Raw genomic sequence first — 14,698 nt, 5'->3', positions numbered from 1 at the left:
GAGACACACACGCACACACACAGGTCTTGCTTTTCTTTACTTTAGCTCCAATTAACTAGAGCTTATTTTTTACTATAGGCTATGTTCACCTCAGCTTTGCTGATCAGTAGGTTGGAGGCTTTCTATCCTCTGCTATAACAGGACATGAGTGAAAACACCCAGCAAATGGCCTGGGGCAGATTCACACCTGTGCCTCTGCAACAGCCTTAAGGTATATGAATCACTTGAGCAACACTGTGAGTTAAACTGGCACCCCTGCTTGGTGGTTACATCAATTATAAAACAGGGCAAAATTGTGAAGGAAAAATCTTCAAAATCATCTAAATTAATAAATATTCACATCCAAAAAGCTTGAATTTGTGGAAACTTGGCTATATTTACAGTATATTCAGCTGTGCAAATTACTGCTGGTTGACAAATCTATGAATAAAAAAACTGCTTCAGCTCTATGTTATTCAGGTCAGGCTTGAGTGAAAAGATTCAATACTTCCCTTTAATTACCTTTAAGAGTGGAAAACCTTAATACAGGAACCCATAACAGGAGTCCGGAGGCAGATTTTTAATTAAATTATTCAGTTATTCAAATAGTTGCAGGCAAAGTTCTTGTGGATTGACTAACTGATTAATCACTTTAACTACATTCCTCTACAGCATCTATAATTTGTTTGTTTGTTTTTAGATTTTAGTGGTTGATGTCAGACTATTGAGAAAGGCAGTAAAATATCTAAAGCAGAAGCCACAGACTTGGTGTGTTTTTATTCTTATATTAAAAATCAGCTTTGTATCTTGTGGGATAAAATTCAATTTTGCTCAGTTCTGACCTCTGTGGCTCCTATAAACCACATGTCCAATAGGACACAACACCTTACTCCCTTCAGGGTCGCTCCTCTGGTTTACTCCACACCCTCCCAATCACCTTCCTGCTGTCTGATTTGTCCCTTTTTTATTTAGTTCAACTGGATTTGATTGATGAATTGTAGGAGAACTTGACAGGAGATCTATAATGCATGACTTACATGTAATATGACTCATAAGATATAAAAAAATATTTAAGTCTATGTTGTCCTTGAGCTGTAGAAATGTTGACAGTTCATTTTTTCTTGATTTATATTTTGTTTCAGTCCACTTTTGTTTATTTAGCTTTTCAGAACTTATTGAATAATGTGTCTTGTGGTATCGTAACAGTGAGCTCTTCTCCTCATGTTTGCAGGCGTATACCATTCAAGGACAGTATGCCATCCCACATCCAGATGTGAGTGCCCCACGAGGCAGTCAACCTTGCACCCTCTATAACTCTGTCTCGCTGCATCCAGATTTTCTTACTTTCTTTCCACCCTTATTAATATTAATTGTTAATATTAATACAGCTTTTATTCTGATATGTTATTTCCTATGTTTTCTAACTTTTCTTATTCTTGCCTCTGTGCCCTCTGATTGGCATTAAACCTCATGGGGCTTGGCCTGAAGAAGTTATCAGATTAGTTTTGAAGTTCTTGATGGACTTCAGATCAACTCCCGACCTCCACTCCATTTCTTTTTACAATTTAATTTTAATTAAACTAACTAACTTTAATTAAACTTTCCATTTGTTGGCATGTTCAAACAAGCTCAAGAGGAAGAAGAGGAAAAATTCTGTTTTTGCAAGTAGGAAGGAAACTGTATGGAATAACAAAATGAGGAATTTTCATTAATTAAAACGGCTGCTTTGATGGTAAAGATGACTTTGAATACAAGAAGGTTTTGAAACTCTCAGTGTTCAACTCACCTCCAATTTGAGTTATTTATCTTAAAGATAATCCCCTGTGGGCAAGCACTTGGTGAGAGTGGGAGGAAAAAGCTCCCTTTTAAAAGGAAGAAACCTCCAGCAGATTCAGGTTCAAGGAGCAGCAGCCATCTGTCATGACCAGTTGGTGGTAAACATTCAAAATGTAAAGTTACAGCTGTTAGAAAATGTAAACTCATGAGCCTGATTGATTTACTGACAGTCAGTGAGCGTGAACAATATCATTGACTGACATATGAAAAGGTGATATTGGGCATTAGGGGAAGGTGACATCAGGGGATTACATGGGCAAACATCCACCCATCCATCCACTATCCTCGACTATCTAAAGTTGGATCACAGTTACCTATGCAGCCTATTCCAGATATCCATCTTACTGGCAACACATTTCAGGAGGTATCCAGCAGTCATCCTAACAAGATCCCCAACTCAGCTGGTTGGTTGTTCGCTTGTGGACATTCAAGGCTTCAGTTGCCTAGATAATCCTCTAATGTTGTTACCACCAGGTCATATCTCAAAGGTATTTTTCTCTCTCATTGCTTGTAGCTTTAATCACTCACTTGGAAGTTGAGAAACGCTTATCCCAGGTCCTGTCCACTTCGCGTCACCAGTAGTGTCGTTGGAAGGTGCTTGAAGTCGTGGAATGTCATTCAAATTCTGCAGTTTCTGCTCAGCACGTTGCTGCAAATCACTTTCAGTTTGTATGGCTTTAAATGATAGTCACTAGTTTCATAATTTCATACCCTCTTTTGCTCTCCACACAGACTGTTTATCTGCATTCAAACAAGCTGCTTTAAAAAAAAAAGGCAAATAAAAATCAGTCAAGCACATTACATATGGCAACCAGAATGCTTCTGCTACTAAAACTCTCATCTGTGGTCACCAGATTCTGAATGTGAACCTGTGAAGAGTAATTAGTTGATTGCAGAGTTCTGTTCTAGAAATGCAGAGTTTAGTTCAAGAGTTTAGTTTAACAACTGCAACGGTCTATTTCAGAACTGCAACAATTATTTTAGCAAGTGCAGGATTCCAGGCCAGAACAGCACAGTGACATTTTATTCCCTAAACTGCAGTTTCAACATAGACTGTTCCACGTGTAGCAACAGTAACAATGAGGGGCGGGGCTTATGAAATCCTCCCAAATGCTCCAATCTCAGGCCAAGTCCTTCATGAGGTTCTCCTCTTCTTCTTCTGTCTTTCTTTCACGGTCTCTCTCTTTTCTTTCTGTCTTTGTCCTTCACCTGTCAGTGTTGTTACTTCTCCTCAGATCCTTACTTTACTCTTGTAGCATTTCGGACTGACCTTTGTGCGTGCGTGTATGTGTCTGGTGAGCGTGTGCGAGTCAGAGTGCGTTTTTAACGATGACCTCATAGCTCTGCTGTCCTCCTCCTCCCCCCCTCAGCAGTTGAGCAAGCTCCACCAGTTGGCTATGCAGCAAACCCCCTTTACCCCCCTCGGACAGACCACCCCTGCCTTCCCCGGTACGTACCCACCTACACAATGACCCTCTTCACCAAAGATCCTTCTCTCGTTTTTACCTGTAGAGACGAACACATTCTCTTCCTCCTTTTTTTCTCTTTCTCTTCTTTTCCTGTCTCTGTCCTTTCTTTCTTCTTCTCGTTGTTCTCCTCCTAATGGTCTCTGTGGTTCACTGCCATTGACATGGCCTGCTGGTGGTCTGCTCTTGTTGATGTTGAGGCTTCTTTTGTTTTTTGTTTTTCCCTTAGTTTCCTTATTGTATAGAATTGCAGTTGTCTTGGATTTTTTTTTTTCTTCAAAAGTTAGAACTCAAATCTGTGTATTGCATAGGCTCTACATAGGGCTGAGCCACATTTCCAGTGACATGCGTTTGCTGCTGGTTTATAGATAACATAGATAACATAGATAACATAGTATTTTATAGTAGATAATCGCAGTTTGCCTCCTTAACGTGCCAAACTGTATTTTATGTCCTTTCCCTTTCCTCCACTCTTTCTGTCTGCTTCCTGTGTTCAGCAGCAGGTCTGGATGCCAGTAACCAGGCCAGTACTCATGAACTCACCATTCCCAATGATGTGAGTACATTTGTCATGATATGCAGACACCCAACAATGCGCTTTCACTCACCATTCGTCACTTTCATTTTTTCCTGACAGGGTTTAACGAAACTTGCAAACAGCAGTGGTTTAAAATGAGACATTTTTCACGTGATCTGACAGAGAATCAGGTTATCCATTATCAGGCTTCAGGCAAGTCAATATTGTGAATGCTGTTGCAGAAATACTGTTGTCTTCTTCAGTCACACTTATTCAGCAGTTTGGGTAATTTGGGCCCACTTTCTGCTGTTTTGTCATTCCCTAAAGCTATAATCGGGGTGAATGCTCAAAACTGCTACAAAGGAATAAATAAAACAACAGAAAGTCTGCATTAAACTGGTAAAACTGGTTATCAAAGCACAAACTCAAAGACATGCTCTGTTTTATCATCTTTTCACATGGCTTCCTGCTGAAGTTTCCAGCTATGCAATGTGACAGCAATTCAGCTGCAACAATCAGAGACAAAGTGTAGCCAAAGGCAGTTAGCTTTGCAAAGTGAATGTCCTTAATGGAAAAGACTTGTTGGACCTAAATAAGGAGCATTTAAGTTATAGTTGAAAAGCTGTCAAAGACTGGCCAGTACTCACACGCTCCACAGAGAATCTATCAAATGTCTCTTTTATGTGCTCTTGCCATGCTAAGTCCCATCCTCTTTTCTTCCCAGCTAATAGGCTGCATAATCGGACGCCAGGGAACCAAAATCAACGAGATCCGTCAGATGTCTGGGGCGCAGATCAAAATAGCTAACGCCATGGAAGGGTCATCGGAACGCCAGATTACCATCACAGGGACTCCCGCCAACATCAGCCTGGCCCAGTATCTCATCAATGCAAGGTCAGAGATCAGTGACTGTTTGACTGCAAAAATAGCCCAAAGAAAGAGAAAAATGTGAAAAACTTCCTCCTTGTGAACATGGATGATATCTTTTGAATTAGTGCCTAATTAGCTGCTCTCACTTTGTCAAGATTTTGCAAAAGCTTTTTTCTTCTCTTAATGAGCTCTCAGTGAGTGTTATTTGTTTATTTTATTCTTTGTTTTTAATTGCCTTTCTATCAATGTTTTGCTTTGTAACATCACATGTTTTACCACCATAACTGTTTAAAAATACATCATAAATAAATAGTAATGTGCAAGAGTTTTGAGCCATCCCCCATTTCTTTATATTTTAAATTGTATATTTAGGCTTTTTGTTTCTAGCAGCCTATCACAAAGACAAATATTTCTATAACTCAATCTATGAAAAATACCAAAGATAAATATAAAATGATATTTTAAAACATAAAAATACATAAAATAGTACTTTTGAGTTACCGAACTTCAAATACATCTGTAAAAATTTAAGAAGGGCAAAAGCAGACGTGTCAAAAACTATCTACAGCAGATGAACAATATCTGAAAATCATGTCCTTAAGAAACTGTTAAAAATCCAGTAAACACCTGATATAGGACCTGAGCAATACATCTGGACCTTTAGAAATGGTCTCAGTTGAAGGGTGGCAGTCAATAAGCCATTTTTAAGGAAAGGAAATGGGGAAATGGGGTGAGGTATGCTGAATTACACAAGAACTGGACTGAAAATCATTTCCAATCATTCTCCTTTAGGTTCAGAGACGTGGCGGCTATGTGGACTGACCCATCTTCCATGACCACATCCTGAGATCCCTGACTGGCTCCTCCGTTTGGCCCTTTCCAATGACTGACTACCGCAGACAACCCTGATGAAGCCCTTCGGACTCTGGCTCTGGCTCTCCGAAAACCCTGACCACCTCCCCACCCTGGTTCAAAGCACCTCAGGGAGGATTGGGTGCTCACTTTTGTTTCAGAGAGCCAAATTAAATTAACAAAAAAAGAAAAAAAGAAAATGGATAACAAAAAAGAAATTCTCTGTTGCTTAGATTTTTTAGAGAACTGTTGAAGCATGTTGAATGTTTATTAGGAACAACTTGTGTTACTCTTTCTTCTTTTTCTCTCTATCTCTTGCTTTTGCTTTCTCTCTGTCAGTGCTGCGTCATAGAACATCATTTAAAAGTAAAAAAAAGTACTAGTAAAAGACTGAACGTTTTTTGTAGGACGTAGTTATTTGCATATAACAGCTGCTCAGTGATGCTATCGGTAGAGTGCGTGGTGGGATGTAGCCAAATTATCAAATTTTGATAATGTATTTCTGAAAAGACAAAAAAATTGGACAGTTCTGCTTTTGTCCTAATTTGCATCTCTGTCGAATCTCTACCCATGACTCTTTGCTGCATCACATGACCCTTTCAAGCCAATGGTATCACTCCTAGAGCCTCCCTTCTCATGTTAATTTCCTAGGTTTGCATTATATTGCATGTTTTCAGTGTTGTATTGTCACGTATTTCAGTAAGCCTGTTCCGTGTACTTCAGATGTTATTATTATATCTTTGTTTTCCTGTTCTTTTCCACAAACTGTTTTCAGCATTTTTGGCCACTCACGTCTAGTTCTACTCCCTGCCCAGACAAACAACCTTCCGACACAGCCTCCTTCTATCAACACCGAATATTAGTATATAGATGCATGAATGGGAATTAGTGAATAACCAGTGGCTAAAACACTGACTGAAATTTAAAATGATTGTTTACTAACTTATTATTCTACTGTATTTGTTTTTGTATGAGGACTCTTGTGACTTAGCACATTAGTCGACTACGCGGCGCTCATGCAATAGACTACTCAACACTTTACTCTGGACTGCCTCTGATGTAGGGAGGATTAGTTGGACTTAAAAGCCAAGCGTTGCGTCCAAACCTTTCGGCTTCTTTCCCTTGTTTTGGAAAAAACTTGCTAGGCTGAGAGAGGTTTCTAAAAAATTAAAACTAAGAAATTGGAGGGAAAGAAGCCGAATTTTAATGGCACAGAGGCCTAGACGTTTGGACGAAGCCAGATGGTATTTTTTGGGCCAAGGAATGTTCAGGGGTTCATTGGGGGGAACCCGCGGGGCCTGGGCGGACGTGACCACTCAGTCTCTTTTTCACGATTGTTCATCTCGTCATGTTCTTTTCATTGTCATGCGGTTGATTTTAACGCTTTAGGTTTGAATGTCATTTTATTGTCGCGACTGTGTCAGCAACATAATTGTTTTTATTTTAAAAAGTAAAAAGAGGACAGGTTGGATGACAATTCCTGCTTTGCTGTTTTCTAGTAAAGCCAGCATGTATTTATTTATGGTGTGTTGATGCACTTATGAATTTTCATTCATTGATCATGAACATTAAGCTAAGTTAGTTTTGTTGTATTGTACTTAATATGAGAGGGAGGTGTGGGTGATATGTGTGGGTGGTATGATTCAGTAATTCAACTTCTCCCACCATCTTCTGCTTATGAAGATGCGCTAAATATAATAGACAGCTTTGGGTCATCTTTACTTCTGAGTTTCAGCTAAGCTCTTTTCAGCGTTGACGCTAACAAACAGCTGTTGAATGTTATTGTCGACTCACATTATCTGCCATCCAACACAGAAACTTTCTGCATTTACAGAACATTTGTTTTATTGCCAGTAGCCTACACTGAGCTTAAAGGAGAAGTTTAACAGTTTGGGGGAAAGTTTTTAGGGAAATATGCTTATTTCTGCATTTTTACATTGAACAATTGATGTTTGCATGCTAAACACTGACTAGCACATAAAGACTTTTAAATTGTATGCAGCACCTTATTTATACTATTAGAAATGGTCAAATCTTTATGCTAAGCTAAGCTAACTGGTTCCAAGCTAAAGTTTCAGATCCCCTTTTCTTTTTTTATGTACCAGTGGTTCCTGTAGTTCATCCTACTAGAAAGCATAGACAATCTAGTTGTCTCTGTTTTTCATGCTAGGTTGAGTAAGCTTACTGCTAACTTAGCCTAGCTATAAGTACACAAATAAGCATATTTACCAAAAGTGTCTATTCCTATGACTTTTAGGTGCGTTGATGACATAAATGGACCAAATGCTGTATCGATATACTGAAGGAGGCATAGTCAGTGATAATTCTGCAATAATTCTTACATTTTAATGTGAACTCAAGTAGTAGTGATAGAAATGACATTTGGGATTCGTGTTTCTTTTTGTTTTCATTTGTCATAGCTTGTATTCTAATGGGAATTTTTGTCAAATTACAAGAAATTTTGTTTTTTGGCAAACTTGTTTTTTTTTGTTGTTGTTTTTTTTAGAACTGTTAGCTAATACCTGTTAAGAGGATATTCTTTCTAAAATTTCCCACAACACTGTAATGGTGAAAAAATATCCTCAAGGGTATTGTGGCTCTTATAAAACAGTTATCAGTGCATGCTGAAATGTTTGCTTAAAACGTGAATAATCAATAACTAGACAGCCAGAGTGTGCATTTTACAAATTTAATCTTGTTGTGTTTTATGAATTTGATTAATAAGCAGGAATACTGACTTGTAAGTGATGGCAGTGTGACTTCAATAACATCAATTTTCATGTGTTACTCAGTGTTTGAAAACTGTATTTACATTTGTGTATATGCCTGAGTATACTGCAACTTTGAAACAAACTGCAACTAATGCAATAATAGGGTGCAATGTGCAATTATTTATTCAGTTTATTATTAGCATAGATACAGAAGAGCGGTGTAGCTTGTTTAAAAAAATGCTTTTTTGAATTTTATCCACTTTTTGTTTGGTGGCAACAGCGGGGAGAAAAGAATGGCTAGACATGTTTTTTTTTTTGGTTTGTTTGTTTGTTTTTCAGCTTTTCTTTGTGTGTATTGCAGTTTGGGGGGAACAAAATGATAGAACTTTGTAACTATTTTCAATTGATTTATTTGCTATGTGCAGATCTATATTAGTTGTGAGTAATTACATAGGTTTTAATTTTACAGTGTTGGTAAGTATACAAATAAATAAAGTTTCATTTTTTTCTTTCTGTGACTTGCCTTTTGAAGTCTTTCTCAATTATTTTTTTCTACAACAGCTGATAAAAATCCCATAGAGACATTTTGAAAGTTCTTGAATGAAGCTAATTATTGTGCCACAATGAAATTACGATAATTAGTTGATGAGATCTTAATGGAAAGCTCATCTGTCCTTTTTTGAAGGTTAGGTTTTGCATAAATCAGATTAAAGAAAGTCACCTAATTATTACCAAAGCTGCAGCATGCTTATTGTTTAGAGAAATGGTTTTAAAGTAAGGTTAAAGGGACCCTGTGAGGTCTTCTTACAGTTCTGCAGCCAAATGAGGGATAACTATAATTTCTTAATAACCATTAACTCTAATTTCATTTTAATTAATCCTAATTAAAGAATGAATTAAAAATATTATCTTAATCACAGTCTCCTTTTGTTCCACCTACAAAGACGGTAAGATAAAATCATAACTCAACGGGATGAGAGATCCCTTGTGATAAATTATGATCAACGAGGGGTGTATTAAAAACCTGTGTGGATGTATGAAGTTTAATGTATGCTTGGTTGGACCGCAATGAGCTCTCTCCAAAACAACAACAACAAACAACACAAACGAACCTGTGTTTAAAGTTTAATGCCAGTAAAGTTCAGGTTTTCACTCTTTACCCATTGAAAGCTTACTAGCAGTAACCATTGAAGCTCTTTCCTAAACTAAGTTTTTATCATATTTCAGACCTACTAATAGAACAAAATGACTGGATGTGCATTACAAGTTGGGACAGTGGTTTCAGCCTATGTAGCTACCCTTGGAAAAATCAGTAAACTGTTCTCATGGTTGCTGAAATATGACTTTATTGACATAGACCTAGGTGTCAAAACCATAATTAATTATTAGAGATCATTGAAGGTACAGGGGAGGTCATCGAATGTCTTTAAGAGTTCATGTATAGGCAAAAATAAAGAAGTATGATGAAGTATAAAGTTAATGTGGAAGATCTGGTGCAAGTCCAATACCTTAGTTACACACTTCATAACATTAACCAGATTCCCATCAAAATTTTATGCAAATTTTAACAATGTTTTCTGGCTATCTGCTCAACAAAATGCTAATATAGACTCACTGGCCACTTAATAGGTGTTCAACAGCTTATTAAGGCAAATATGTAATCAGCCAATCACATAGCAGTAACTCAGTGCATTTAGGCACGTAGACACAGTCAAGATGAACTAACTGCAGATCTTCTGGGATTTTTGCACACTACCATCTCTAGAGTTTACAGAGAATGATCTGAAAAAAGTGAGCAGTGAGCAGCAGTTCTCTGTGTGAAAATGCCGTGTTGACGTCAGAGGTCAGAGGAGACTGGCCAGACTGCTTCAAGCTGGTAAGATGGTAAATAACCACTTGGTAGAACCCAGGTGTGCAGAAGAATATCTCTGAAGACACATCAAGGCTTTTAAAGCCATCGCTTTTTTCCCTGGCAACTGGATGATTTCTACATCAGTGCTTTCTGTAATTTCACATTTCATGCTGCAGCAGACATATCTCTTTCTGAAATGTTGAAATGAGGATCATGCATCTCCTATGAAGCCTTTGTTTTCCTCTGCAAAGTGTTTCCCTCCACCCCTAGTAAGAAAATGGGTCAAATACCACTCCTTTGTCAGGAATCTTTGCTGTGTACGCCTTTAAATTTAATCAGCAGACACACAGAGTAATGTCCAGAACACTCCTAAAATACTCTTTAACACCAACAATTACATGTTAGATGGAAATCTTCTCTCATCTGCAGCTTCACTGCGAATTAAGTGGTTGAAAATTTAGCAAGAGGGGTACCCAGTGCACTAAAAAGTGATGGATCTGGCTAAACATACATCTGAATTTCTATGTGGATTCAACTTAAACTAAAGTCGTGTACCTGCATCTGATCAGTACCTCTTTTAATGCACAGCTTCTCCTCTTTCATTAATATATCATATGTATGGACAGCATTTGTTCTAGACAGCAGCAGAGTGAGATCCAAAGATTCCTTCCTCACTGCAGTGAAAGACTCCCTTCAATGTAACATCTTGATATGAGCTAGCTGTCTTTGAACCTGCAAATTGCTTTTTCAGAGTGCAAGCTGAACATCCAAACCTGCAGACAGTTCACAGGCAGCTCCCAAACAACTGATTGAGAGTTTTTCACCGCCTTGGAGTAAATCATACAGGGATCACCATTGAAACTAAATTATGTAGGAAGTTTGTTTGCAGGAAGCACATAAAATCAGGATGTCAGTTTTAATTTCTTGTATGACTCTTCTATAGAACGTTGTTCCAAGATTTAACGCTGAAGAGATCTGAAATGACAGAAAATTGGTCCTATTTTAGGTTGCATGGGAGAGTGGGAACACTAAAGGTTTAAAACTAAGCACAGGACAATGCTGGAAAATATAAGTTTAATGCTTTTGAAGCCACAGCTTTAGAGAAAAATATAATAGCTCCTGGGCTCTCGGCTGGACTAAGGCCCAATTGAGATTTTTTGGGTGATCGCCAAGAAGCTGCCTGAGAAATTTAGAAGTGGGCAGGCTATAATCACAGGCAGGGATCCAGTGGAGAGCTTTGCAGTGTGTTGCAGATTTTATTGTGCTGCTGACAGCGTGCCTGACTTAGGACCTCCTGACACCCGATAGTCACACTGTACCATCAGGAAAGTCTTCAGGGAGACCTAAGCACTTCTGAGAGAAAGGATAGTGATTTATATATGTCAGCGCCGAAGCGATGAAACAAAAGTGAAACAAAAAGAAGTGAAGAAGTTGCCTACAAAGCAGTTGGAAGGTGACACTTTTTAAAATATCGTAATTGTTCCTCATCTTTTTTATTATATTTTCAGTCCTCCTCAACTTAGAAACACAGAGGTTTCCTAGATGTTTTACCTGAAAATGGTATAGAGGACAGTAAATCCACCAGTTTTAGCTTTATAACATGGTAGCAAAATACCAGTGCCACACGGCCATGCATTAGTTTTGAATAGCTCCCTTTTTTGTCTCTTTGCTCTAAACATGCAGAGAAGACCAGATTTAATGCACAGGTGAGAGCTGGACCCAGTTATTTGGACTTGATCATGTTTCTCGAGTCTAATCACAGAATCTAATTAAGTGTACAAAATTACATGTAACTCCAGCACACTAAATGTCTTTTGAGCATCCACTGGCAATTTTTTGTTTCTGCAGTTCACAGGTTTCTTCTGAGTGTGCCACATGCAGTGTACAAACAGTTTAACAGCAGATGAACTCAGTGAATGTGTGCATGTGTGAGATTGTTCCTGTTCAATTCGTGGTTGTGCAGACCGGGAAGATTGCAGGCTGCAATTTTCTCCAGAACCGGTCATCCAGAAAAAACAAGTGAGTTTATCTCATTTATCTCAATAAACCGGAGACAAAAAGATAAACGAAATTAAATGTCCAGCTATCTTTGAACAGATCTGAGTCTCAGACCACCACAGTCGAGTCATGTTTTAAAAGTTATAACTTTGCGGCTGGATTTCATTTTTTCACCCTTCAAATTGTTTTGTTTCAAGGTTAAGGGTTGGCCTTTTGATTAAAGTTGGATTTTGATCAGGATAGGAGTTCTGCTTTTAGTTTTGATAGTTAACTTTGCAGTTCTGATCAGAAGTTTACATGCACTCATCTTGGGCATGAATTTGATGGTATTTTTGGACTTTTAATGATTTCTTTAAATTGTTCTTTTCCAGCATTCAATGATTGTGCATCATACATCTTTAATGACTTTAAAAAACAAGAATTGGGTTTGCATACATTATTTTTGGTTTTCTCTAATCTACAAAGGGTCAAAAGCATATATTCACCTAGAGCTATTAAGAGGTGGTTCTGAAGGTTCTACATTTACTTTTAACTTGACATGGCCTGTTAATTTCTTGTTAGCAATCTTTATTAGCTAACTGGTAGTTTGTCTTTGCAGCATAAAAAGGATTTCTTTGACAGCGCTCATTGGATTGACCAATACTCAGAACAACGGGAAGGTGAAGATCTAATAAGGAGAATTATTAGAGTTACACAAGTCGGGAAGGTCTCTTGGAGTCATTCCTAAACAGCTGCAGATTCCAAGATCATCACTTCAAACAATTATACTTAAGTACAATTTATTTGGAAGTATCGCCATTTTTCCAAGGTCTGGAGAAAGAGCTGTCACCCTCAGATGAGAGGAAACTGTTTAGGAGATTCAGGACGAACCTAGGAACCACCAAGGCTCAAGTCTACTTAAAACTTGTGGAACACCAGCATCACTATCCAGAGAGGGTGTCGACCAAGTGGGAAGTCACAAGAACAAGCCAAATGTCTTCTGGAGAAAATTTTATGGTCAGATTGAGGTATTGAGTCACAATGACAAGAAGTACAGTGGGGCAAAAAAGTATTTAGTCAGCCACCGATTGTGCAAGTTCCCCCACTTAAAATGATGACAGAGGTCAGTAATTTGCACCAGAGGTACACTTCAACTGTGAGAGCCAGAATGTGAAAAAAAAATCCATGAATTCACATGGTAGGATTTGTAAAGAATTTATTCGTAAATCAGGGTGGAAAATAAGTATTTGGTCACCTCAAACAAGGAAAATCCCTGGCTCTCACAGACCTGTAACGTCTTCTGTAAGAAGCTTTCTGTCCCCCACTCGTTACCTGTATGAATGGCACCTGTTTGACCTCATCATCTGTATAAAAGACACCTGTCCACAGCCTCAACCAGTCAGACTCCAAACTCCGCCATGGCCAAGACCAAAGAGCTTTCGAAGGACACCAGGAAAAGAATTGTAGACCTGCACCAGACTGGGAAGAGTGAATCTACAATAGGCAAGCAGCTTGGTGTGAAAAAATCAACTGTGGGAGCAATCATCAGAAAATGGAAGACATACAAGACCACTGATAATCTCCCTCGATCTGGGGCTCCACGCAAGATCTCATCCCGTGGGGTCAAAATGATCATGAGAACGGTGAGCAAAGATCCCAGAACCACACGGGGGGACCTGGTGAATGACCTGCAGAGAGCTGGGACCAAAGTAACAAAGGTCACCATCAGTAACACACTACAACGGCAGGGAATCAAATCCCGCAGTGCCAGACGTGTTCCGCTGCTGAAGCCAGTGCATGTCCAGGCCCGTCTGAAGTTTGCCAGAGAGCACATGGATGATACAGCAGAGGATTGGGAGAATGTCATGTGGTCAGATGAAACCAAAGTAGAACTTTTTGGTATAAACTCAACTCGTCATGTTTGGAGGAAGAAAAATACTGAGTTGCATCCCAAGAACACCATACGTACTGCGAAGCATGGGGGTGGAAACATCATGCTATGGGGCTGTTTTTCTGCCAAGGGGACAGGACGACTGATCCGTGTTAAGGACAGAATGAATGGGGCCAAGTATCGTGAGATTTTGAGCCAAAACCTCCTTCCATCAGTGAGAACTTTGAAGATGAAACGAGGCTGGGTCTTCCAACATGACAATGATCCAAAACACACCGCCCGGGCAACAAAGGAGTGGCTCCGTAAGAAGCATTTGAAAGTCCTGGAGTGGCCTAGCCAGTCTCCAGACCTCAACCCCATAGAAAATCTGTGGCGGGAGTTGAAAGTCCGTGTTGCTCGGCGACAGCCCCAAAACATCACTGCTCTTGAGAAGATCTGCATGGAGGAATGGGCCAAAATACCAGCTACTGTGTGTGCAAACCTGGTAAAGACCTATAGTAAACGTTTGACCTCTGTTATTGCCAACAAAGGTTATGTTACAAAGTATTGAGTTGTATTTTTGTTATTGACCAAATACTTATTTTCCACCCTGATTTACGAATAAATTCTTTACAAATCCTACCATGTGAATTCATGGATTTTTTTTTCACATTCTGTCTCTCACAGTTGAAGTGTACCTCTGATGCAAATTACTGACCTCTGTCATCATTTTAAGTGGGGGAACTTGCACAATCGGTGGCTGACTAA

General features: G+C 38.9%; 1 protein-coding gene across 6 annotated transcripts in view; it reads left to right on the top strand.

The window, feature by feature from the left end:
* Positions 1 to 8,744, top strand: part of LOC146491612 (poly(rC)-binding protein 3-like) — a 30,282-nt gene extending 21,538 nt beyond the window's left edge. For 3 of the 6 annotated variants that reach the window (XM_085150915.1, XM_085150914.1, XM_085150917.1), the window contains 5 exons: positions 1,211 to 1,252; positions 3,186 to 3,264; positions 3,779 to 3,837; positions 4,523 to 4,692; positions 5,461 to 8,744. In XM_085150915.1, coding sequence (XP_085007041.1) covers positions 1,211 to 1,252; positions 3,186 to 3,264; positions 3,779 to 3,837; positions 4,523 to 4,692; positions 5,461 to 5,515 — 405 coding nt within the window. In that variant the 3' untranslated portion in view covers positions 5,516 to 8,744. The other 3 variants (XM_085150916.1, XM_085150918.1, XM_085150919.1) reach the window with 2 other exon arrangements.
* The last annotated feature ends 5,954 nt before the right edge of the window (positions 8,745 to 14,698 follow it).

Source organism: Neolamprologus multifasciatus, chromosome 23 (assembly GCF_963576455.1).
Source record: "Neolamprologus multifasciatus chromosome 23, fNeoMul1.2, whole genome shotgun sequence".
Classification (NCBI taxonomy): domain Eukaryota; kingdom Metazoa; phylum Chordata; class Actinopteri; order Cichliformes; family Cichlidae; genus Neolamprologus; species Neolamprologus multifasciatus.
The sequence above is the reverse complement of the archived record's forward strand: the minus strand, read 5'-3'. Positions and strand labels throughout refer to the sequence as shown.